This window comes from Ambystoma mexicanum, chromosome 1q (genome assembly GCF_040938575.1).
Source record: "Ambystoma mexicanum isolate Mex_15411 chromosome 1q, UKY_AmexF1_1, whole genome shotgun sequence".
Taxonomy (NCBI): domain Eukaryota; kingdom Metazoa; phylum Chordata; class Amphibia; order Caudata; family Ambystomatidae; genus Ambystoma; species Ambystoma mexicanum.
This window is the reverse complement of record NC_090922.1, coordinates 842,740,997-842,768,462: the sequence shown is the minus strand read 5'-3', so window position 1 is coordinate 842,768,462 and position 27,466 is coordinate 842,740,997. Positions and strand designations below refer to the sequence as shown.

Below are 27,466 nucleotides of genomic sequence, written 5' to 3'. Positions count from 1 at the left end.
TGGCCCTCTTGGATCAGGCCACAAGAGCCTCCTCTGGGAACATCAAACAAGAAGACATCGCCTCATCCCAGCAACAGAAGGGACAATATCAGTAAGACCAACCACTGATGGACTAGGCCAGGTTTGTCCAACTACAGGCCTCGAGGTCCAGAAACGTCAGATTTTCAGGATGCCCCTCACTCATATTTATGAGGTAAATGTGTATATAATGATCCTAAATGGATGCAAATGTTTTCTCATTAATATTAATGAGAGATATCCTGAAAACCCATCAGGATTCCAGTCCTTGTGGCCTGGAGTTGGACAACCCTGGACTAGTGACAAGAGAATGTGTCATTCATTTTTGTCTTCACTTTCTGTCTGAAATTTCACTTCCAGTGGCATCTTGGATTGGTGACATCACTTCCTGTGGTCATCTTGGATCAGTGACATCATTTCTTGTGGCCATCGTGGAGCAGCCATATCTCCTGCTGAAGGCCACAAGAAGCTCCTCTGGGAACATCAAGCAGGAAATAATTGCCTTATCCCAGCAAAACCAGAGGCAATGAGCCTCATGACAAGTATGCCGGTCTGGAAATAAGGGTGCCAGAAAGCTCACGGGCACCCTTGTTTCTGGACCGGCAAACTACGTGTTTGCTTGCCGGAGCCACTGTGCCTGACAGGTCTGACCCTGCCGGGTGCAGTGGTCACGGTAAGCAAACCCATCACGGAAGCACCGGCACCGTTCGTAATGGTGCTGGTGCTTCTGTGTCCCCACTCCCATAGAGTCCTAAAGGGCTCTATGGGAATGGGGATTAACAAATGTACTGGTGCCCGACTTCCCAGTTGCCGGACTCGGAATGAGCCAGTGGTACTGGGAAGTCAGACACCAGTATATTTTTACAGGTCTGGCAGCAACTCGGTGATAGCACCGGCAGGGTTACTGCCAGACCCATAATGAGGCCCAATATCTGAGAGACAAACCACTGATGAACTAGGCGAGCAGGTGACAAGAGCGTGTCATCCCTACTGGTATTTGGCTACACTTTCTGTCTGAAACTTCACTTTCAACTACCATCTTGGATCGGTGACATCTCTTCCTATGGCCATCTTGCATCAGCCCTACCTCCAGCTGAAGGCCACTAGAAGCTCTCTGGGAACATCAAGCAGGAACAAAAATCACTTAATTCCAGCAACACCAGGTACAGTTTCAGGTAGACCAACCACTGATGGACTATGTGTTCAGGTGACAAGAGTATGTCATCCATTCCGGTTTCTGGCTTCACTTTCTGTCTGAAACTTCACTTGCAGTGGCCATCTTGGATCAGTGACATCACTTCCTGTTGCCATCTTGGATAAGTGACATCTGCAGCTCTATCTCCAGCTAAAGGCCACAAGAGGCTCCTCTGAGAACACCTAGCAGGAAGAAATAGCCTCATCCCAGCAACACCAGTGACAATATCAGAGAGACCAACCACTGATTGACCAGGCGATCAGGTGACAAGATCATCCCTTATGAACTCCCTAGAAGCGTCCAGCCAGAAGCTTCCCAGTTAAGGGTGGAAGAGTCATGGGTGAAGACCAGCCATTGCCCAGCCTCTTTGCCTCTTAGCCTATGAGCCTTTGCTTTGTTGTGTCCTGCTACTTGTCTATAAGTACCCTTAATTGCTCCTTCTAAGCTGCACCCTCGCCATGAACTTCTCATGCTATCGCTTCCTTTCCCTCCAACTTTCTCTTCACTCTCATCCGCTCAGAACCATCTCAACCCTTCTCTTTTCTCCTGCTTGCCTCCTTTTTCTCCTCCCCAACCTACTCAGTTGGCTAACTGGTAGCCTGGTGCACCTCCAGAGCCTCACAGGTCCCAGTCTCCACCGCCAGTCCTGCACTTGCCTACGGGCCTCTACACTCTGCTTGGAACTACTGCACTTGGAATATGCTCCATGAGATGGGCAACCACTCTGCACTTAACCCTGGTCCCTGCTTAACAGGGCGCACTTGTCTTGCTCTCCCTCCCTCGCATCTCCGGTTTTGCCCACTTGCACTACCTTAATGTACTAGGCCAAAAAGGTTTGTCTGTCCTGTCCTCCATGTCTCCCCTCCCTATCTTGGTTGTGCCTGAACTACTCATGCATAGCTGCATTAGATGACCAACCACCAATCAATCTGAAATGACACCAGGCCTAGTACGGTAGTTTTTTGTTCTGTATGTCCCCCCCCCATTTTCCCCCACTCTTTGTCAAGCACTTACACTAGAAGATTTGCCTCTGGCCTATTATGCTAGTTATTGTTTTAAGATCATTCGGAATCTTCAAGGCTTCAGAATGACTTGCTCCTTTTCCGCCTTGAAGCACTTCACTTGTGTGTAAGCGCTTTACAAATAAACAATTAAAATGACAACTCTCTCCCTACTCCTATCACCTCTTCTCCTCAACACTACCTCTCTTCTCACTCCACTACTCTTTGTTCAAAAAGCCTACTTTAACCCTAACTTTCCACGACACACCCTCTTCTCACATCCCCCCCGGCACCTCTCTATTTCTCAGACTCAACATCGCTATACTTCTACATCTCACTCTCTTCCTTTGGAATGCACAGTCTGTCTGCAATAAAGCCTTCTTTACCTCTGACTTCTTCCTTTCTCATTCTCCTTCTCTTGACCTTATTACACTTACTGAAACATTGCTCTCTCCCTCTGACTCTGCAACCCTTGCTGCCCTTCATGACCCTACCTACACCGTCACTTACTCTCCCCGACCCACTGCCAGGGGTGGTGGTGTAGGCCTGTTTTCATCCTCCAAACATCCTATCTCTGCTACTCCCCTTTCTCCTGCTAATTCTCCCTCATTCAAATACACTATCTACACAATCACTGCCCCATATGGCATACATATTATCTCTCTCTACCGGCCACCTAGTCCGGTGGGTCAATTCTTTGACACATCTCTCAACTAATTGACTCTCTCCCTCCCGATCACCACCTCAATGTCATTGGTGACTTCAACCTCCCCTCCCTCTTTGCTGCTCTATCCAATGACTTTACCTCTCTTCTACTTAACTACTCACTCTCTTCTGTCCACTCTCTGCCCAACTATTCCAATGGAAACTCCCTTGACCTTATTCTCATCTCCTCTCAACTCTCCGCCTTTAATATCGCTACTGTGCCTTCTCTCTATCCGCGGCCCTGGATTATATCTCTCATCCGCACCTTGGAAACAATGTGGAAAAAGCTTTGCACTTGGCAAAGGTCAAGACACTCCTCTGATCCCCAACTCTATATCACTGCTCTTCAAAACTATTCCTCTACTCTTGACTCTGCCAAACATGACTTCTATCTTTCTCTCATTTCGTCTACATCCTCCCAACCTAAGCGCCTCCAAAAATCTCTCTGCTCGGTTCCCTCACCTCCTAAACCCACCTCCTTCTCCTCTACTCTTTCTATAAATGCTCTTGCTCTCGACTTTACATCTAGAATTTCTACCATTCACAATACCCTTGCTAATTACCTTCTATCCCCTCCTGCTCATTTTTCTCCACCACTCCTACCCTCCTCTCCCACTACTATGCCTTCCTTTGCCCCCACAAACCCTGATGAGAGTCTTGGCCTACTCGTCAAGGCTAACCTTTCCTGTGCCCCTACTGACCTACTGTCCCTCCACATTGTGAAGCACATAGCTCCCAATGCTGCTCCACATCTTTCTTCCTTCTTCACCACCTCTCTTGACAATGTCACTTTTCTCTCATACTATAAAACAGCTAGAGGCACCCGTCTCCTTAAGAAACCTGATCTAGATCCTAACTGTCCTGCCTACTTTTGCCCTGTCTCTCGTCTACCGCACTATTCCAAAATACTCACAACCTCCGGGACCTTCTTCAATCTGGCTTCTGACCTCTGGATTCTACTGAGACAGCGTTATTCAATGTCAGAAACTCAATCTCTTCCTCTCAGCAGGCACACCTTTCATTTATTCTTATTCTTCTCGACCTCTCTACTGCCTTCAATACTGTCGAGCATTCTGTCCTTCTCTCTACAGTATCTCTCCTTTGCATCAGAGATAAGGCCCTCGCTTGGTTTGCTTCATACCTTGCCCCCTGACACTTTCATATGTCCTGGAACAACCTTACCTCCCCAATCACCCACCCTTACTGTTGGGGTTACCCATGGGTCTGTCCTTGGACCATTTCTCTTCACTCTCTATACTTCAGCTCTTTGCACCATAATCTCCTCTTGTAGCTTCTCCTATCAACCTTTCGCAGAAGACAATCAGATCTTCCTCTCCTTATCCGATAGGCTGTTCTAAAAAATGTCTAACTATCTCTCTGCCATCAAATATTGGATGGTGTCTCACTCGCTCATTCTCAGCTCCACCAAGACTGAAGATCTCTACTTCCTAGCCAAACAGGCTATCTCTTCCACTCCTCCTCTTCCTCTCCTCTCTCCTGAATACCTGCCTTACTCTGCTTACACTCGTAACCTTGGTGTCATCCTTGACCAATCACAGAACTTCTTGCTCTTCTGCTCCAAATCTGCCATTGCAGCCAGGCTCAACCTCCTCAATATCAGAAAAATATGTTATCTTCTTTCTTTCACTACTGCTAAACAGATAATCTCCTTAGTCCTTTCTAGATCTGACTACTGTGCCAGTCTCCCCTATGGCCTTCCCAACTATGCTTTTTCACCTGTGGACAAAGTCATCAACGTTGCGGTCCGCACACTTTTCAACCTCGCTTTATCTCTACCTCCTCTACCCGTTACCAGATTGGCTGGCTAGCTATGAAACAAAGGGCTAAGTATAAACTTCTTGTCATCATCTTCTAAACTATCCATGGACTCGCCCCACCATACCTATCTGCTCATCTCACTCCTTACTCTTTGCCTCACTCTTTAAGGTCATCACTTTGCAAGTGGTGCTGCCAGGTAAGGGGACCTGAGTCCCGACCCTCCTTATCCCTCCATTTTCCTTTATTTTGTGTTTTCTTGTGTGTTAGTGACCCCCGGGTGCTGCCCACACCCTTCGTTTCTCCCTGTGTTGTTTTTTCCTCACCCCTCCCTCTTCCCACCTCCCATTCCGCCTCCCTGGCCGTGATTAGGCTTTCTATCAGCAGCCGGCAAGCCTAGTCGCCACTGCAGCCCTGAAGCTCCACTTTGCCCGTTGTGCTGCCAGGTAAGAGGACCTGAGTCCTGGCCCTGCTTGGCCCTCCATTTGCCTTATTTTGTGTTTTCTTGTGTGTTAGTGATCCCCGGGCCCTGCCCATACCCTTTGTTTCCCCCAGTGTTGTTTTTTCCTCTCCCCTCCCTCCTCCCGCCTCCCATCCCGTCTCACTGGCCTTGATTGGGCTTTCTATCAGCAGCCAGCGAGCCTAGTCGTTGCTGCAACCCCGAAGCTCTACTTTGCACGTGGTGCTGCCAGGTAAGAGGACCTGAGCCCCGACCCTCCCTGGCCCTCCATTTGCCTTTATTTTGTATTTTCTTGTGTGTTAGTGACCCATGGGCCCTGCCCGCACCCTTCGTTTCTCCCTGTGTTGTTTTTTCCTCTCCCCTCACTCCTCCTGCCTCCCTGGCCGTGATTGGGCTTTCTATCAGGAGCGTGCAAGCCTAGTCGCTGCTGCAGCCCCAAAGCTCCACTTTGCACGTGGTGCTGCCAGGTAAGAGGACCTGAGCCCCAACCCTCCTTGACTCTCCATTTGCCTTTATTTTGTGTTTTCTTGTGTTAGTGACACCAGGGCCCTGCCCGACCCCTTCGTTTCTCCCTGTGTTGTTTTTTTCCTCTCCACTCTCCCTTCCCTCCTCCCATTCCGCCTTCCTGGCCGTGATTGGGCATTACACTCCTTTTAATTGACCTACCCAGGGCAGCCCTCTGCCTGTAGAGCCCTTGCAGCTAAGGGTGCCTAGGCAAAGGGCGGCTCCCTCTGAGGCAGCTCCTGACAGTGTCTGCAGGTATCAGAAGGGGAAGCCAGTGGCCAGCCATCAGCCTGCAGCTACTAAGTAAGGTAGGAGTGGCCGGGTTAGGAGTGGAGCCTGCACTCTACCCTTGATACTGTCCCACTTAGCAATCTCTCAAACTTAGGTGTGTTTTCTCCCATTTTAAAATCGTATTGTGAAAAGTATTTAAAAATTGCATTGTGAAACCTAGGCCTTTTCCCCCACTTTTTTCTCCTGTTTTTAAAATCGTATTGTGAAAGCAGTGCCGTTCTGTGGCTTGCCTCCTAGCATAGCACTCATCTAGCAAACCCTGTCCACCACTATCTGAGTTCCTGTCGTCTTGTCCATTTGTCAACTTGTCCCATCTCTCTCTGTCTCATCTGCTTGTTCCCTGCCCTGTGTCCTTCCCTATTGTTCTCCTCTACCCCTTCCCACGCCCTTCCTCTTCTCTCCTCTCCCTACTCTATGGTGCTCTCTGTCTCTCCCATCTTTTCTAATTGCTTCTCTATCAACTATCCTGCTCTCCTCACTAAAACTGGTAGGAAGAAGTTTAAAAAGGACATCCTGGTCTCCATCCCAGGCCTCCCTATCGCTGACACCTATACCAGTGCCTCCTCCAGGGAACCTTTCACCAACATCCTCTTTGTCATTCCCTCGCCAGACCTATGGACCCTACATATGGTCTCCGTGCTCCCTCCCTTCTCCTCTCCCATTAATGGTGGCACCTGCTGGGAGGCCCTCTTGGACACCTTCCACTCCTCAAAGGCCTGTATTAATGTTTACTTGAATTGTACCGTCTTACTTAATTATTTGATTATTTCCCAAACATTCCTTGTATCTTTTTTTTACCAGGGTCTCCAGCACTGTAATTCCATCGTTCTGTATTAGTATGAATCTATGGCTCTTCATCCAATTTTTAAACTTTTGCTTCATATTTTTGCTGACCACCAATCCCATATACCAAGGCTGGTCGGATTCTTTCACTACTCAAATTTCTCTTCTCAGCATTCTCTTTTTTCTCATGGACCACTGTTTCATAATTATGAGATTATTATGTTATTGGCCTCTAAGTATTCTGTTTTGGTCTCAATAACTTAAATGTAGGTACCCTTTATAGGTTTGATGTCCTTATTGAGATTACTAGCCTGTGGTTCTAACTCTCCATCATGGAAGTCTCCATCACAATCATGACTTTAGAATGATATCCGCAGATGAACCAGAACTCAGAACATCATCTTTTTCAAATGTGGTTTTGTGGTGTTTCCCATTTTTTCTTGGTAGCCCGGAGGAGACTCCGAATGTGATTCCTTTTCATCTCGCCAAGTTGTTTGTTGCTCTAGTTTTTCTATAAAGAGAGATTTCTCTAGTCACTTCATTACTGAGCCACAGTTTTTACATGGAAACATATTTTTGCATGTGGGGAGCATTACCCATTCAAACTTCAAAGTCGGGGGGGCAAAGAGAACAAGCAATGAAGCAGCTATTACCTGGTCCCCGTGCTCTTCCTGGAAGCAGACGTCCCAATCTGAATATGACTGCTCTCTCGTACTCTCTGACAATCTGAAAGATAGAAAAGAGTAACTGAGGAAGAGAATAAGGGAATGGAAAATGGGGGAACAGAGATCATGAGAATGGTAAAAGGAGCATATTCCATTTTCATTTTGTCTGTTCAGAACAGAGAATATGAAAATGGAATATGCGGAAAAGCATATATATATATAAGGAATCCGTTTTTCATCAGGTTGCCTGAGGGGGTTGGCGAAACTGGGTGTGTTCTGTCAGTAAGTCAAGTGTGTGTAGTCAATGCCACATAACCTGAAATAGTTTAATTACTTAGTATGTTCATTGTAGTCAAACAAAATAGGTATTCATTGTCTCTTAAGCAAACTGAACTTGTAACTCTATGGCACCTTTCACTGAACTTTCCTCAGTCCCAGAGTTAATGGAGTAGGGGCCCAAAAGATGTAATGTAGACATTGGGGTATGGGACTCCTGTCCTTCTTGCTGCTCTTTGAGATCAATTTCTTGCCAGTGGTCTTCGCACGTCTCCTTCTTCAAAATAACAAAACTAATGGAGGATTGCCCAAAACCTACAAAATTCAGTTTAACATATCTCTGGTTTACCAAGTCTCTTGGTTCAGAACAATCTCTACCCTCTATGCAAGGGAAAAGTCTTTAGATTCGCTTATCCACAATTCAGAGGTCCAGTCCAATTTGACATTAATTCTTAAGTACTCACACTCCGGAACTCAGGTCTTCTTCTCGTCTGAGTCTCCTGAGATGGCTCTTCACTGGCCATGTCTCCTGGGCCGGCACTCTAGGCCACAATCACTACATTGGTGATTGTGGTATACTACCAAGTGGAACGGCAACGCCTCCACCAGTATACAGGCCATTTGCTTTGTCACTCTTCCCAGAGAGGCGGCTGTTCATTGTCTCATAGCCAACGTATAAGCCTAACAAAAAGCATCTATCATTGGCTCCAACAAATTACATTTAGTATAGTCACGCTTGTAGAGCGCCAATTCCAAGTGGACAACCAAGTGCAAAGAAGCTGAAAAGGGCAGTGATAAAGAACCTATATATACAAAAATTGTCAGAGATGATCAGGAGTCGCAGATTTAGCACTGAACCAAATTGATGCTTGGGATTGTGACATATTTGACATAAAAGAACATTCTGAAGAAAGGTTTGGTGTAGTGAAGTTTCAAATAACATTGTTTATAACTGACCAAGGAGGGAGAAATGTTGTGGATGTATGTGGGTATCCCATGGTTTTTCTGACAGTAATTACTTTGAAGTCATTTACTTGGAAGTAATTCCTTTGAAAATATTTTGAATTATATAGGCGGTTGTAGGTTAAGGAATTAAAAGGGGTGGGAAGGAGCCTGGGGTAGTGGTACTAGTGTAGGGGAAGTGTGGCTTGGAGGGGGGACCCCCCAAATAAAATTAAAACATTTGAAGTGATTTTTCGAAGTAATTACGTCGAAGTAATTACCGCCAGCAAAATGACATGGAACGTGTATGCGAGATTTTTGGAGCATTCACAAATGGGAAAAACTTGGTGAAGACATATGGAGTGACAAGGTTCAAACATGGCTATCCTAAGACTGTGGGAAGTGTAGAGAGGGGACTGCTTCTTCGGAAATAATGGGGAGCTTAGAAAGTATTAAATGGTCGATATCCGAGTGGTCAAGGGCAATTTGGGAATGATAAACTGTTCAGAACTAATGGGCAGTTTGAGAATGTTGGACAGTTCGAAGATGAGGAACAGCTCGAAGGTTTAGAGGTGATTTACAGATCTGAGAGCATCAATAGTTTAGAGATGAGGGAGAGGGGAGAGATGACGGACAATTACAAGACGGTTTTGTCCATTTCTGTTGATGGAGATCAGGAGGTGCCTCACCTTCACACAAAACCATATGGAAATGGGAAATGTCAGCACAACAAGGATTAACGATGCCAGTGTCAGTAGCCACTCACAAACCCCAAGACCAATAGCCTTGATACCTGAAAAGAAAAAAAAGAGGGGCTTCACTTCATATGATCAGTAATGTAACAAAGTCGCATGCACTTGCACAGCCTACTGTAATGAGAACATGCATGTTGGTTGACATTTCTGTAAGCAGCCATTTTCTGGCTCATTTACAAGCAGCCCTCTAAGCAATTAGGCATACTTGCCTTAAGAGTGGAGATACTCGTACAGCCACACTGTAACCCTTCACATTTTAGAATTATGGCTGATTTGTCATTGGTGTGTTGGGAAGCAGAATATGTAATTGGCACGGTAACTGGCAACGGTTGGTGCATGTGTTTGCCAAAGTACTGATTGTTTTTATGTTGTTTTGTGCAATATGAAAAAATGAGGGACTGCTCAACAATAGTTGCACCAATCAGGACTTTCCATATAAGTATGTTAAGTACTGGGTCTTCCTTTCCAGACTGTGCAGTGATCCGACTTCCCCCTTCCTGGCACCATGCTGCCATGGTGGCTTGGACTGTGGATGCCTCGCAGAGCAACTAAACACTGCTCACTTCCTCACACAGGCTGACCCACCTTGCCTGCCTCTCTCATTTCCCTTCACAAACTGATCCAGCTGCTGCCCCGCCAAACTCCCCTCACTCCCACTCTGAGGTTTGTCTGACCTGCTGTCCCTGCTCTCGCCGAAACGTGATTGCTCCTAACCATGCCCTTTGTGGACCAGCAGGATGCTTCTGAAATTGTTGCAGGCTGCACTAGCTGCTTTACCCTCCTGAATGCCTGTCTATGCCCACTCTACTGCACCCACCCGCACACCTGCCCACACTTACCCCCACCCGACACACACCCACCTAACTCCACACCTGCCAACCCCCAACCTACACCACAACTGACTTCCCCATCCTGCTCCACCTTCGCCACGTCTGCCTACCCATACCTAATTCTCCCTATCCCACCCCTCCGTAGCCTCGATCTACCCTCACTATAACTCATGCTTGCATGCCCCCACTCTACCCCACTCTTAACCACCCCCTCTGTACCCCACCTAGCCAAAGGCTGCTTATCTCCACCCTACTCTACACCTAACTTACCCCACCCTGTTCGACCTTTCCTCATTCATGCCTACCTCAACCCTGCTTCACCCATCACCATGCCTGCCCCAAGGTTGCCACCCTACCCCATCCTACCTCATGCCAGTCTACACCCATCCTACCTACATCCACCCTATCCCATCCCTGTGTACACCTTCCCTACCCCATGGCTGCCTACACCCACTCGATTCCATGCCTGCCTGCACCCACCCTACCCCAACCGCCATAAATACACCCTATCCCAGGTTTGTCTATGGCCACTTTACCACATGCCTGCCTACGCCAACCATACTGCGTGCCTGCCTACACCCACACTACCTCAGTCTGCCTAAACCCACTTTATAACACCCACCCGAACCGACTTCTGCCCATCTCCACTTTCCCTACCAAATGCTTGCCTAGCCACACCTAGCAACCTATCCCACAGCTGCTAGCCCCAATAACCTTATTGCCAAAAGTTCCCAAACAGTTTTTAAAATGGAAATAAACACACAGCGATGTCTACACCTAACAATACTGCATGTGATCTCACATCTGAGTGCTCAAGGATGCATATATTTAAGTTGCATCTAAAGCCATTAATATTATGTTAACTTACTTTTTCAACACAGCAATTTGCTATTCCTTTTATATTCAGTACACAATAGGAGTTTAGTTGGAGCAAGAATTTAAAGCGGAAAACATTTCCAAGAGTTTCCAAATGAAACGGCTACCAACAACTATTCTTACCTCAAATTCCAAGTTTCTTAGGGATTCTCGAGTCCAAACATATTTCACGTGCCTTTATTTGTTCTAAAATGGCCGCTATATGTATTACGTGCGTGACGGGATGACCTCACGCGTACCACAATACCGTGATGATGTCATGTGTCACATAATGCCATGATTACATCATTGTGTAACAGCACGATGACGTATGTATTTGCATCATGTGGCAATGGAAAAGCCATGCTCATTTACACGTATTCTCTAGGCCTTTTGGGAGATGTAGTCCTTAAAGATGCCCAGCCTTTCCAATAAGGCAAGTAAACCAAAAACTTATAGATGCAATCCCAGTACAGATCTGTGAGATGGAATTACATGCCTGTAAATGATTTCTTAAGTGTTGGTGTAGATGGTACTCTATGTGCATATACATATGTGGTAGTTATTCTCAATGTTATACCATACTCGTCCTGATCTTAGTTCTGACATATCTACACACCAAAGTAAACGGGTCACTTGATGGTCTTAAAAACCCATATTCAAAAAATGTAATTTCACAACTGTTCTATCATTTTTTGGAGGTAACTTATTGAATTCATTTTGCATATCAACACAAAAATATTATCTTTTTCACATAAAATAATATGTCAGACTCCTCACAAATAGCTGACTAATTGCAGAACTAAGAGGAGGGTGGAGGGATCTTCCCAAACTGATAGGAAATCGCTCCCATTATTACCAATTGACTGGTTCAAGACTGTGGAATTTTAACCACAATCTAAGAGGTAAGTTAGAAACATACGGAGCACCCTAGGTGGATCGGGGGGGGGGTCTTTATGAAATCTAAAAATAAGATCTGAAATTCAACAAACAAATTTGGTAACAGTGGTGCCTTTACCCACAGGGCTCACCATTGCTTTAAGGAACGGCAAAAAGAAAGTGATAGGAAAAGAAAACTTTTATCACCATCTCAACACAAAGCAATTTTACCCCTGATGAATGTCCTACATTTGTCTGTGTTTTAAGGACAGAAACTTGTACAAGTTGGGTTTGAAAAATACACTTATAACATCTTAGAATATGATTAAATAGTCCAGTGTCAAGGTTTGCACGGAGAAGTGTTACAACTTTTGATAATCAACCCACAGTAGGTGTTTTTCTTGTGTTCTGTAAAGTGTATGTTTTATTTGTTTTAGATATCGTGTTTGACATTGAGTTTTATGTAATATGATCATTTTTAAGATTGTTAAAATAAAAATATGTTTTAATATGGAAACTTTATGAACCATTAGCCTTGATCCTATTTTCTATGGTATAGACACTTGTTAATATATCTTCTTTTCAAATATTATATACCTACCCTCTCTCACCAACCTTGTCCATGCCTGCCTACCAACATCTATCCACTCTAGCTAAGCCTACTCAAGCATCTAATTGCTACACATCTCACCCGCTTCCACCCTCCCGACTTAACTCCCCCACCTTAGCAACCACCACCCAAGATTACCCCTAAAATCACCAGATTAACTTAAACAAGACCTACAAACAGAGTAATTACTTTAAATATTAGACATATGTCTACAAGTTAGGATTGCACACACATATTATTAGTGATAAACATAGTAAAAAGACTGCTGTGAACTTATATCTTTCTACTATGCCTATAATGTTATGTGTCTGTGAACACAAACTTGCAGGCATGTACGGTATTACTGAGCATGCTTCATTCTTCATTCTTGCCTATTAATGTATAATGTAATAAACAACTGGAAATGCCCAAACTATTGGTTTTTACCAATTCTTCCTTTTATTTAACCTAAGGATTTTGCCATCTACTTTGTGCTTGTAGCGCCATAGACACTATATTGAGAAGTGACCATATTGAACATGTTATTCGTATTTTTGAGATACAACCACTTTTGACTGTTATTAAAAGGATTTCCAGGTGTACGAACTGCCCAGATAACCATTTCTCTTACTTACGAGCCCATTTTGAAACATGTTCACTTCTGCTTCACACCCATTCACTCAACTTTGGCAGAATGACCCTTTAGTGCTGATCTGTGGAAACACTGGTATCTTGCGGCCCGAAAGATTCCCTCCCTGCTCTTCAGTCCTTTGAGGTAGCCTTACTAAGGCATAAAGCACTGCACAAGCAACAAAGCATGTCATAGCCTTATGGAAACAATCAAAGCACAGTAACATAACATAAAATACCAGAAGAGTGCCAGGCTGCTACAGCATACAAAAGAATAATCATCTGGCCCTTCTCTCCCTATCTGCCCTGTTAGTCGCATATCCATATGCACTTTTCACACAGTCTAACAAAATGCCTGCACACAGAGCTCAGGGTATATTTTCTCATATGTCTTTTCAATGCTCCTTCACTGACTTGTATGGTTATTTTGTTTTCTCTATGTACTTAGCTGCACTGTTGATATAATGAATTGGTTTCCTTTTTTAATTTGTAAAGGTTTGATATAAACCATATACAATTAAATATATATATATATATATATTTTTTCTCATTGTTGAGGTCTACATATAACTATACTTTGATAGGCTACTCCCAAGTAAGGCACCACCCTATCTCACCATGAACTTAGATGAAGTCTACAATGGCATGAATTGGCACACACTCTTAACAATAACCTTTTTTAACATTATTAGGGTAGTCATGATCACTGACCTAGCTTCGGGAAGCAATGGAGCACTTTACAGATCATAGGGGGAAGGACAAGGTGAGGGAAACAGAGTTACAAGGGTGTTTTCAGCTAACAACAGGAGAGGGGTGGGGAGGGCAATTTGGCAACAAGAGCTCTACAAGCAACCAGGTGAGAAAACAGGGGGGGGCAGATTACCCAGTCTCAGGTTGGGTGGGGAGTGGAGGGTGCCTGGCCCTGCGTGTTAGAGAGGAGCCATACCTTGAAGAGGAGGGTCTTCAGCTCCTTCCTGAAATTTAGAAGAGAAGGGGTAAGCCTGATGTTGACAGGGAGGAGGTTCCAAGTTTCCAGAGTCTGGGAGCATAGACAGAGAAGGCCTGCCTCCTGTTTTTTCCTTCCTGCAACGGTGGAGTTCAAGTCTGCACATGTCCATACTTCTGGTGGATCATATGCCTCCGGAGAGGCTGAGTTTCTCAGTGAGGTAGCTTGGAGACTTCAGGGTGACATCAACCTGCCAGGCTTTACACATTTGACCATACTAGCTTGACCACTTCCTTCCCATACCTCTTTTTATCAACAACATTCACCTTTATACACAGGCTGTTCTTGACTATGCCACTTATGGCTCAGGCTTGGCAGTCACAGAATGAATATTCTAGAATTTGACGTGGGGTTACAATGTATAAAGATACCTGGGCAAATAATTGAGCCCTTGATGCTGTCATGGTTTATTACATGGCACATGCCAGCTAAGATATTCCTTCCCCTACAATTGATGTGGAGCGCAATAAAACTCTTTTTATTTTGAATCTACTACGGATTCTTTTGAGAAGGCCTCCCACCTCTCTCGCACCCAACCTCCACAAACACCCCGTGTCACAATGGACTAGGAACCAGGCAAGTGTGTATCAATAAGCTATGTATTAATTTATTATTTATTGAAAAAGGAAAATAAACAATTTCACAGCCACCAATGTTGTGGCAACACAAAATGCAATAACCTCTACAAAATCATCAGGTTAAGATATACTATTACAGTGAATTCCGTTTTTTTAATGGCAGTACAGAAAAATAACAATTTACCGCAAAGTGATAGGACCAACAGTTAAGCACTCCCCCCTGCAACACTCACCCCCAAACATCAATTTGGACTTGATTTCTTTGAATAGAAGGCAGTGGCAAGGAGTAGGAATAGAGAGGAAAAATCGGTGTTGGGGTAAAACCCACCACCACAACATGGGAATCGAGCAAAGAAAGGGAAAACCCGTTTTTGGAGCAAAATGGAAGAATGGGATTTTGATTATTTCTCACAATTTCTGGGGACAGAATAGAAGAAAATTTGTATTGCTTAAACTTAGGAGATAGGCAACGTTTTAGAGAATACTATTCAGCACACCAGGGCAAAATAGACATGAAGTAGGAAAATCGGTTTTGGGAGAAAACAAATGCAAGGGGAAAATACAGTGGCAAATGGAAATTCATTTATACTGAGACTTACAATGACAGGCTCAGGGAAGGGGTTTAGCTTACAAAAGGAAAATCGGGTTTCAGTGACAAGGACAGAGGCTCATAACAGGTAAACTTCTAGGCAAAAGGGATTGCTCACAATGGGAACAACAGTTTGGGTTTAATAGACAGATGCAAATAGGCATTCGTTTGGTAATGCGCACAACACACGGACAAATTCGGTTTTTAGTTACAAGGAGAATAATTCTTTTGAGGCAACACTTAAATGACTATAACAATTCAATAAAAACACCAGGAACAAGATGGTTGATTTCAAATTGGAACAATCTTGAACCGTGAATTTCAATGGGGGGAATTAAATGATTTATTCAAGAAAAATACTAAGGATTTACACAGACAACTGAGAGGTTTTTCAAAGGAGATATGCTAACACACGCAGACAAACAAGAGATTCTTCTATGGGGAGATGACTGAATTACACTGGCAATTTGTGCTTTCAATAGGGAGATCTAGGATACACTGCTACAAAAATAAAGGGTTTATGCTATTAGCGCTGGGGGTATTGCTACTTACATAGCATGCCTTGGTTTAGGATTCAGGAAAGCCAGCTGCATCTCAGGACACTCTGGAAATAAAGGGCAAGGGGCTGGTCACAGCACTCTCAAAGATGGTAAGGTTCAGCAGCCTTCTCTCCGTCCTCCTTTTCTGTCTCCCCGGTTTTTGTGTGCGTGTCTGTCTTGAGTCCTAGTACAGTCCCCCTTATATAGCAGAAATGACATCACTAATTTAACAATCTAGGGGGAGTACACTGTATGTATCCCTGCCGCTCGGATTGGACAGTTACCGTCCCTCTCTACGCCCCCTGTCAGAATTGCTTCAGGGGAGGAGAGCAGCATCTGTCTGTTTGCATTTATTACCATCCTTTGTTCTCATTACAACTTTTTGGCAAAAACTAGTTATGTCTCCGAACTTCATAATTATACTATCCACTGCCATATGAAACATATATGTAGTTTTAGTTGATCGTGGGATATTAGATAAGCCGATCTCCAAATCTGTACGATGTAGCATGGCCATGTGGCACATATTTGTTATTTTCATAAAATGTACATAAGTTATGAATATGTAAGTGACCAAGCATGTTCCTAATTTCATTTTCCACCTTTTCACCAATTCTCACATTTGTAATATGCTCAGATCAGCCGGAAAACGAGTTAACTGGCCATTACAGTCCCCAAAGTCCCAGGTAAATGCAATTTATATCCCCAAAACCGGCTGGGAATTACATGACAAATGGCATAAAAATTAAATTAATCCTCATTCTGATTGCTGCGCAAAATGCCTAAAAATGAAATAAATCAGTCTTTTAATATCAATTGGGAGTGTCTGTTCAACATGTGGGAGGGCTGATTCAACCCGCAAAGCCATCTGTCTACCTCTGGGCTCAGCCTGTGACCAGAGATTTGTATGAGTCCCTTTGAAATTGAGTGTGGGCTCTTTAAATGACTCACACCTTCTTGTCATGCTTCATCCACATTTTGCCTTCTTTGAACTCCCTGAGCTCCTGCCAGCCAGTCTGCAGAAAAGGGAATTCTGATGCCTCCAGCAGCATCACATTGTATTGTGGGGTGGTTAGAGGAGAGGTGTGATATCCAGCTGGAAGTGGGGCTTGTCATTGTGAAGTCACTGCCTCAGCCAGAACAGGCTTTTCCTAAAGTAACTGTCTCTTCAAATGTGACTGCAGTCTTGTGGGCAAAATACAATATACGTTTGGTTTGGTCAACCCCCACATCCTGTTCTGCTTCCCTGACATTTTCTGTGTGAGCAGTGATATATTTTTCCATTGTGGCTTTTAAAAGCCATTTTTATTTGCAACTGCACGTGCAGGTCGTTTTTGCTTTTAATGTTTAAAAATCCTGTTTTTCAAGTCACAGGATATTTTGATTCCTCCTTCTTGGGTGACTTTACATTGCTGCTTGTCCATTGATAATGATGGGTAGGCCCCTTTCCCCATGGTTCTTTAATTTTACAAGAACAAAAAGAAAAATCCAGGCTGTTTTTGTTGCAGTGTTGAAATTCCTGCCACTCATGTGAAACAAACGTAAAGCAAGGCCGTTTTTTGGTTGCAGTGTTTTAATGCTGCTGTTCAGGTGAAAGGGAGTTCTGTTTGGGGCCTTTAAATACACCCCACAATGCAACATGGTGAACTAACTTACTTTTCTCCAAATCTGCCTTGAATGCACAACCCAATCAGTACAACAATTTAGGGCATATCCACCTACTCCCATTTCTCAAACTGTAATCCACCTAACAGGACTGGCATACACCCTTCTTATCACAAAACATTCTTCCCCCACAGCATCCCTACCTCCGCATCCCTCCCTCCCTCTGTTTGTGGATTTGCGTTCCCAATTTCCCATCCTGTTATCCTTCCCATGCTCGTATTCTTTCCTCCAGCAGATTAAGTTTGAATACCCCTGGTCTAAGGTGGTGATTTGATGCAGTGTAAAAGAATATTAACAAAACATAATTTTTATCAGAGAACAGACCAGACAAACTTCTGGGTCAAGTGGCCGTATTTCAATCATTAGGCTCGGGGGAGTGGCAGGGAGGTGCATTCTCCCACATTGAGATTGTTTACCAATGCAATTGTCTATCATTGAGAGCTTCTGCCCAACCCACATGAGGCCAAGGAACTGCCCCAGCCATTGCCTACAACCTGGTCACATGTTTTTGTTTTTAAGACAAACTTCAAAGTAACAAAGCAACTTGGGCACAAGCTGCGACCGCATGGAAACCTAGCCTGCCTGTGGTTCGATAAGCGCATTGATTCGAGTCCCACTCAACAGCTGTTAAGATTTGGAGACATGTCTGAATTTACCGCATACTTTAATGGGCTGCCATGGAATCTCATTATAATGAATGATCACACTGACTTTCAATATAACAACGATCTGAAATGGTTTTCATTTAAGATTGAAAAGTTTATTTGTATCTCTCTTTTCTTAAGTCTTCACCCTAACCATTTCAGTGGATCTTGGTTGGTAAATATCTACAATGTCTATAAATACTAGTTAACTACTACATCCCAGAGCAGGTCTTACAGAGTCAAAGCCTTGAGATCATGATGTGCTACTAGTGGTAAGCCAATGGTACTTCGAAGTGGCTTTCTAGCCACATCTTAAAAAACAAGCATTGGCAAAGCCAATAGTTTTGCTGTTTACTGAGGTTATTTGCATTTTGCATTTATAAGTATCAGGGTGCAAGGAGGAGGGTGCAAGGTTTTAAACTAAATGCGATAAGAGGCACGGGTGTGCAAGAGAATGAGCAGGAAGGAGAGTATGTGAAATCCGAACACATTGCAGTAAACCATACATGCCAACATTTCGGAGTACTCAAGAGGGGGATTTTGCAATGGGAAATGGGAGAATTCAATTTGCACATCGATGTGCACTGGGTGAGGGACATTACACATATTCTTCAAATCCAGCAAGGACACGTTGGGGGTGATTCAGAAAGAACATTGTTCTCTCGCACACCTGTGCACTGAATGTCAATATGTGATTGTCAAACAAGTGTAATGCACCCCATTTACCTTAAATCTCAGTGAACGTAATGAAAAAGATTAAGATGTATCTAAATAAAACGCACCCCTTTTTTTCAGAATCCGGTGAATGTTACATGGGTTGACATTAAAAACCTGCTCTTGAAGCAAGCTTTCCATGTGTGTCTTGGTTGTGGGAAAATAATACTCATGTCCTTCTGTGATTTCATACAGCAATCTGGGTACTAGGAGGAACTTCCAATTCCTTTGTTTGGACAGTTTATAATGGGCAAATGTAACTTCTCGGCCAAAAATGCTTTGAAGTACACTTTACAACATTCAATATCAGGAAAACACCCATCTCTTCACAAGGTTCCAAGAGTTCTTTCAAACAATACATCTGATCCCAGCGTATGAGGTGGATCTAGGCCTGGTTTACGGAAAATTCCCATCTTACCCTATTCGCAACGGTTGAGGGTCGTGGAGGGTGGGGGTTGTTGACAAGACACTAGCACAAATGATCACCTGTCTAGTCCCCTTGCCTAGATTACAGTCTTCAGGTGTGCTTCATGCACTAATGCATGAAAGACTCCCAGCAGACAGGCGCATGGTGGGAGCACATTTCACAATGGCGGGCACTAAAAGAAATAAATAGAAAAAACAAGGAATAGAAATTCAAGCGAGACAGCAGCAGTCCCTAAAATCATAAAAGGGTTCGAAAATACATTCTCATGCACTGCGTATATGGCTGTGCTTGATCTCAATAGGCCCGCAGGATGACGAGGGGCAGAAGGGAGACAGTGTGCGGGCTAATGGGGGAGCAACATTTAAAAGAAAGTATGGAGCATGAGTGAACACTGTGGAAAAATATAGAACAAAAGAAGGGGAACGGAAAGCCGAATAAAATGGATGTCACAATACCAAGCTTTATTCTTTTTTTAAAGTGTTTACTTGTAGTCAGGCACCAAGGCCAGGGCTGCCTCTGATTCTGTTCTCTTTAAACGTCCACCACTAGACTTTTGGTGGTGGGGCGATGTGTGGAGCAACTTAGGTCGGCTTCCGATCAGGTGGTGGGCCATCCAGGAAGTTTCAGTAGCTGTGTGGCCCAGTGGTGAAGTAGAGCAGCGCAGGGGGCACAGCAGTGAAGCCATAATGGATTCTGCCATGGTTGTGCCCAGTGTTCTACCAATAGGGTGATTTGCAGAACCCCTAGGTCGATGGTTAAGGCCCCTTCCATTCCTGCTGAAGGGGACAACAGATCTCCACGAAAGGGAAGTCATCCAATGTAATATTTCCAGATTAGGACCACCCTTAGACACCACAGCTTCCTAGACGCGCTCAGATAGAGCAAACCCTCTTTTGTATTAGCATGGGAGTACAGCAAGAGGGAGTGGGGGCGGGGGATGGGGACTCACACTATGCTGAAGTCCTTGATGTAGCAGAAAACCATATCACCAATGAGCCTGCCATTGGCTCCCCGTCTATGATGTGTGATAAGCACAGCTAAACATCTGAGAGCTGATTGGTAAAGTTGGTAAGTCCTGAAAGTCCCCTCCAACAAAAGGAATACAACGGATACGTTAAACAGACAATTTCCCAGTGGCTGTAAAGACCATCACTTTTCCACATTCCCAATTCGTCCTAGCGGCGCATGCTTAACAAGCAGTCATGCGTGTCGAGTGAATAGTAGTGTGGTTAATGACTGCATTGTTAGAAATGTCTATGAGGTCAGTTTGACCATCCACTTTTGAATATGGCCCTTTCTCAATAAATGTCCCATGGATTGAAATAAGAGCATTGCTTTGAATAGATAAGCCTTCTTCCTGCGGTTGGGTGCAGTGTTTTTCAAAATGCTCTCAGTAATGGGACATCAGTGGCATCACACAGGGCACCCTAACATCCATAGGGCAGCATGCAGCATTAGGAGTTATACGCAGCAAGCCCAATGAGAAACCACATACATGTTTTTCAGAGTGAATTAGCCACATGCGCCACAGGCATTGCCTGATATCCTTACCTAATCAGATCTTTGAATATTTACGCTGGGAGATGCTTCCATGTGCTGACGAACGCTGTGGGAGTCAGTGACTACGTCACTGTGGATATGCTGTTTCCACACATCTAGTGTGGGATCGTAGCAGTCTAGCGTTTTGCACATTTGAATCCCAAAATAGCCACCAACAACGTACAGGTTATTTCCTGATGCCACCGCGTGGCAGCTCAGTCGCTGTCACAGCTCCCACTTTTGTCCATTGGTAAGTTTCGCTGTTGAACTTGTAGGCCGAGCATGGAGAACCTTTGGTGTCTCCTACCATGATGAAAATGTGGTTAGCTGTGTAGTGCCAGTGAAGCAGCATCTCAGGCAGCATATCACTTAGTGGCCCGGGTAAAGGTACAGAAGGTGGGGGGGCAGTGAAGAAAGCACCAGGCTACGTCTGCCTGGTGCGACCCAGATGAGGATTGAGAAGGTTGCTGGGTCCTGCAGGGAGAGAATAGCGGGCCAGCAGGTGCCTTCCAGCATGGGAGCGACAACATGGAGTGTTAAGATCCAAGGCCTGTCAGTGTGTTGCGCAATGCTTCTCTAATTCACGGGGTGTCGGTGGTCCCTCTCGCCTCACTCCACTCTCTTCCAGTCGGGAGAGTTTTTTTTCTTCATGATATGGCAGGGGCCCGTGCCATGATCTCTGTCCTCTAGGGAACAGCGACGGGCAGCGGTCCCTCTCACGCCATGCCAGGCTCCCCCATGCAGCGCAATCCAAGGTGTTGCGACGTGCAGCCGCGCTCACTCTCTCCCCCAGGCAGGATCAAAATATGCAGTGGGCTACCCGGAGAGTCCATTCTGCCCCAGGCCATGCAGATCATACACGGCTGGGGATGCCTGCACCAGCGCCAGGCTGCAAATGGCTGCAGCTTCGGTTCTCGAACAGAGATCACTCCCCGGGCGTACTTTAAACATAGTCCTGAGAAGTTCACCTAACAAAAAAGCCTTGGTGCCTAGAAATATTAACATTTATCCGCCTGCTCCTATATAGTTAAGTGCAGTCATTTTGCTCCTACTTTGGAGCGTGCACAGCTGCCCGGCAACAGCAACAGGCCGGCAGATGTGAGCGAGAGGGTCAAGGCCTTGCTGGTGCTTTGGCCATTTCGTTGCCATGCCAACTCCATACACTGCTCCAGAACTCCCCTTTACAGTTTTTTTTACTCTAGCAACGTTTTGGCAATATTTTGGTGTTTACACCGCCAAAATGCGCAAAAACCAGCAACAGGCTTAGTGCATTGTGGAAGCACTGCTAAAGCAAGTTAAACCTTTAGCCACTCTCCAACTACTTAACGTATCAAGCGATGATACGCTTCAAAATCAGCATCGCATATAGACATACATCTCTAATGAATGATGGAATTCCCACATTACTACACGACAAGAGCATAAACGCCATAGCCTCAGGATGGTGTCTGGGATGTTCCACCTCTCCAATATTTACTCATTTGTTGGATTTAGAGAGTCCAGCCGGGTATGAAGGTGCGAGTTGGGACGAGAACTGTCACAAATATGCTTTTTGCCTGTCTATCAGATGCAGTTTAAATCCTGGGAGCTGTGATCTACAACTCTGTTGTCAGAAAAGTGCTTAACAGCAGAAAGCAATTAATTGTACATGGTTCATGGGGCAAGCTGATCTTGGAGTCCCTTTCATATGCCAAATTCCAATTCTTTAGCAAAAGTGCTAATGTTGGGTTTGTTAAATATGATGGGCCATGTGCATTTTAAAGCCAAGTCCCCACAGCAACTCAGAGCAGATGATTGGTTGATTTGTGAAAGTGCTAATTTAATACTTTAAAAAATGTTCAAGGCTGCCTACATGTATGATATAAAAAAAATGCTAACCTGCATTTTGTATCCACATAATCCAAACATATGTCCTGCCTGTTCCAAATAATAAAAAAAAAAATTGATAACTGATAATATAACCAACTCACAGCAAGCTATACTGCCATCTCAAATGGTCCCAGTATCAAGCATCGACTCCTTTTTTGTTTGCATTCTCTCACTTGTAGCTCTGCATTCTGTGGGGTGCATTTAAAAACCCCAAACAGAAGTCCCTTTCACATGACTAGCAGGCTGTTATGCAAGTCTATGTAAAAAGGATGAGCATACTCGTCCTTGGGATTTAAGGGGTTAAAAACTGCAACCAAAAATGGCCTGGCGTTTGCTTTCCCTGCCACATGAATGGCAGGCATTTAAACATGTTGTTTCATAGAAAGTTTGAGAGCCATGGGGAAAGGGGCCTACCTATCATTATCAATGGACAAGCAGCAGTCTAAATTCACCCAAGAAAGAGGAATCAAAGAATCATGTGACATGGAAAACAGGATTTTTAAACATTAAAAGGAAAACAGCCTGCACATGTGTTTGCAAATAAAAACGGCTTTAAAAAGCCACAATGGAAAAAGATATCACTGCTCACAGAAAAATGTCAGGAAGGCAAAACATGAGGTGTGGGGTGACCAAAGCAAATGTATATTATGTTTCGCCCCAAAAACTCCAGTAACATGTGAAGAGAGACTTACTTCAGGAAAAACCTGTTCTGGATGAAGTCAAAACTTCACAATGAAAAGCCCCACTTCCAGCCCAGGATGTCACATCTTCCATCTAATGACGCCCTGCAATAGAATCTGCTACTGAAATGTTCAAAGCCCACTGTTCCCCAGACTGGCTCTCCCTGAAGGCAGTTAAAGCAGGGACTTCAAAATAAAGCCATCCATGGCTAAGCATGACAAAACGGTGTGAGCCCTTGTTGCACTCACTTCAAAAGAGCCCACACTGACTTCAAAGAGACTCATAAAAACTCTGGTCACAGGCGAGCCCAGGGAGACAGATGGCGGTGGGGGATGAAGCAGCCTCCCATTTGCTGACCAGGAGATACTCCCAATTAATTTAAAAGACTATTTTCATTTTAGACATTTTGCGCAGCAATCAGACTGAGGACTGATTTCATTTTTATGCCATTTTTCATGTCATTTTCAGGTGGTTTTCGGGATATAAAATGCATCTCCCTGTGACTCTGGGAACAGTAATGGCCAGTTAGACTAGATTTCGGGCTGATCTGAACATGTTACAATTGTGAGAATGGGTGAAAAGATGGAAAATTAAATTAGGAATATGCTTGATAACTTACATATTCATAACTGTTGTACATTTTATGAAAACGACAACAATGTAACACATGGCCATACTACATCATACGGATTTGGCGGTCAGCTTATCGAATTCCGCATGATCAGCTCAAACCTAATATATATTTCATATGGCGGCTGCTAGTACAATTATGAAGTTATGATACATAACTAGTTTTTCCCAAAAAGTTGTATGGAGAACAAAGGATGGTGATGAATGGGAAAAGACAGGTGTTGCTCCAAAATCCCTAACCCAATCCTGACTGGGGGCAGAGAGAGAGAGGGTAACTGTCCAATCCTAGTTGCAGGGATTATTGCAGGGTACTCCCTCTAGATTGTAAAATTAGTGATGTAATGTCTGCTGTATGAGGGGGACTGTACTAGGAATCAGGAGAGACACACAACCACCGGGGAAGACAGAAAAAGGAGGAGGGAGAGAAGACTGTGGAAACTTACTATCTTAAGAGTGGAGTGACCAGACCCCCTGCCCTTTTATTTCCAGAGTGTCCTAAAATGCAGCTGGCTTTCCTGAAACCTTAATCAAAGGCTTGCTACGTAAGTAGCAGTAACCCCAGCCCTAAATTGCATAAGCCCTTCATTTTTTGTAGCAGTGCATCCAATATCTCCCCATTGAAAACCCCAATTGCCAGTGTAGTTCAGTCATCTCCACATAGAAGAATCTCTTGTTGCCCGTGTAGTTCGGTCATCGCCAAATAGAAGAATCTCTTGTTTGCCTGTGTATGTTAGCATATCCCCATTGAAAAAACCCTCAGTTGTCTGTGTAAATCCTTAGTATTTTTGTAAGTAGATCAATAAATTCCCCCATTGAATTTCATAAATCGGGATTGTTGAAATTCAAAACCAACAATCTAGCTCCCAGTGTTTTTGTTAATTGTTATAGTCATTAAAGTCATTAAAGATATTCCACAACTTGCGCATTTTACACTGTCGGAAGCGGGCAGGTGTGAGATGTTCAAGGCCTTGTGCTGGGCTGGTGCGGCTTGACGGTCTTGGGACTGATCTTTAGGCCCTTTCCTCTAGCCATTACTGAGCTGCGTTGTGAGCCGAGTTGAGACTGAGACTACGACTCCGAGCGAGCAGAGCAGCGTTGTGTGAGCCGTTTTGCTGGGATCCTTGCGCCACCATTGATTGTGTCCCCCAAGCCTCCTGAGCCGTGTGCACCTGTCCACCCTCTGGTGCTCCTGACTCATCTGGGACATGGTAGGTCCCGCTGAAAAGTGGTATGTTGTGAGTGAATAAGCGTACGCGTGAAGGCGCCTCGGTGCCTGGGCTCTGGTTATAGCTCAACTCAGCCTGGTTTCAGCCTGTACACCTGTGTGTTTTGGGAATTTGGAGGCTGTTGAATCGGGTGGCTGTAGAGTTTGGAGCTCACTCCATGGGCCGCTAGCCAGGGACAGAGCAGTGCTCAAATCTGGTGGACATGCTGGGAAATTTTTCTGTATCTGATGTTTAGTGGGGAAGCACCTATTGAGACGATGTGGCTTAGGATGAGGAAGTAGTGTGGCATAGCCAACGGAGCTCAACAGAAGCCAATCGGAAGCCCATCTTTGGAACTCTCTTGGAGGTCTATTTGTTGGCATGACCACTCACTGAGTCTTTCAGACTCCCTATTTGCATACAAGCTTATAAGCTGTGGCGCTGTATTTACGCACATATTACTCGTAGCCCACAGTCTCCCCCTTTTTGCCTTTGCCTACTTTTTTGAGATCTCTACACACTAGCCACTAGACAAGTTCAGATAGGCTAGATAGGCTTAAGCCAGTATGAGACCTGGGTAGATGGGTCATAAGTAAATAGAGGCAAAAACGGAGTCTACGGTCGAATTAGACTCCTATTGGTGCCACTAAAGCCCCTGGGGTGGACGGCAAAAGTGGTGTGGCGTTTATTGATATTGCCCACTCGGATTTATCTTCAGCTATATCGGCTGCCGACGGGTAAGTTCAGGAGACTGTTGGAAGATCTCTCCTTTGATCCTGACTAACTCTAAATATTGACTGCATTAGGCGAACTTAGCATCCATTGATATCAGCCTTGCTGCCCTCTGGTGAAGTGACTAGCTGAGCATAAGAAATCATCGAAAGAGTAATATGTCCCCTCAAAGAAGATTACCGCAGAATAATTATAACTTGTATAAGAACAAATCTAAAGCATCTACAGTTGGAGCTGTCAAAGGGGGCGCTAAAAATAAATTAAAGCTGCTAGCACCTACCAGTAAAGGCACTATCACGACTTTCTTTCCGCCCAATACAGTGGTGGATTTGATCCCGAACACTCTTGAGAAGGAGGTAGGGAATAACCAGAGTGTAAGCAATGTACAAGATAGCTCGTCTGAATTGATGATTGACAACAACTCTCTACTGGAGCTCTGCCTTTCAGTTCAAAGATCCATGACTCCTGTTTTGATCAGTTCTACTACTGACAAAGAAAAAGGTGAGACAGTGAAAGAACTTCTACATACTATGACAACTCCAGAGAGGTTATCAATGTCACCTAACTTAGCTATACACTCAGAAACTCCGGAACCTGACTGTAATACAGGCTCTTTCTTTGGCACGAACACCCTGGTCGAGATTCAATCTTCAATGGCCTCCCTGCAGTTTGCGTTCAAAATTTTGTTAAAAATGTGTGCCTGTATTTTAGAAAATCCAATCAACTTGGCAACCTCGAATATTGTAGACAAAGATACTATTGAAGAGACTGAGGACAACTTGTCTGTAGCCATACATTTGATTAAGGAACCCACACCGCCTCTGGATGTAGACCAGAACGTAACCAATAATTCTGAGGTATATTTTCCCAGAAACAGCAGAGATTAGCTAGAAGGGAAATAACGAAGAAAAGACCATGCAGCGCGGCTTCACCACTTCCGGAATCTGCTCCTGAGATTAAAAACTTGAAAAAAGCTAGGAAAAAAGCAGCGCGAGAGAAAAAGAGAAACTCGGAAAGAGAAGGCCACCTTACTAGCTGGCTTATCCCTGAGAAAGACAAAGACCTACTTGATGTAGAGGAAGTGCCGCTTGAACCTGGTATTTTGCCAACCCAACAGTCAATAGAAAACATTTCATCTACACCGAACAATGTAAGGCAAATATCCCATCTCGAGACAATACAGAAATCAGCACAAAAGAATGAGGGGCAGATGCCAGTAATAAGTGGCTACCGTATCTGTATAATCAAGAACCTCTACCAAAATAATGATCATGACTGGTTGACATGAACAGAATTCTTGATCAGATTGCATTTGATTCCACAATTGAGAGTTCTTACGTCTGATGACTTTGAATATGTCGAACCACTAAATGTCCAAAATACTAGTGTATCGGCAATCCATTGTAAATTCTTGGCTACCGCTAACTTGCTGCGCACATATAAAGTCAATCTACTTGAGGTTGATGTGGAAATCAATGCGCATCCTGGAAAAGA

The 27,466-nt window shown here is 44.4% G+C and overlaps 1 protein-coding gene across 1 annotated transcript in view; it reads right to left on the bottom strand.

The window, feature by feature from the left end:
- The window catches only part of NPHS2 (NPHS2 stomatin family member, podocin), a 145,296-nt gene that overhangs the window by 103,866 nt on the left and 13,964 nt on the right, over positions 1 to 27,466 (bottom strand). The window contains exons 2-3 of the mRNA XM_069641475.1: positions 9,306 to 9,409; positions 7,387 to 7,459 (exon numbers count right to left, since the gene is read on the bottom strand). Of these exons, the coding sequence (XP_069497576.1) occupies positions 7,387 to 7,459; positions 9,306 to 9,409 (177 nt within the window). The remainder of the gene's footprint in view (positions 1 to 7,386; positions 7,460 to 9,305; positions 9,410 to 27,466) is intronic.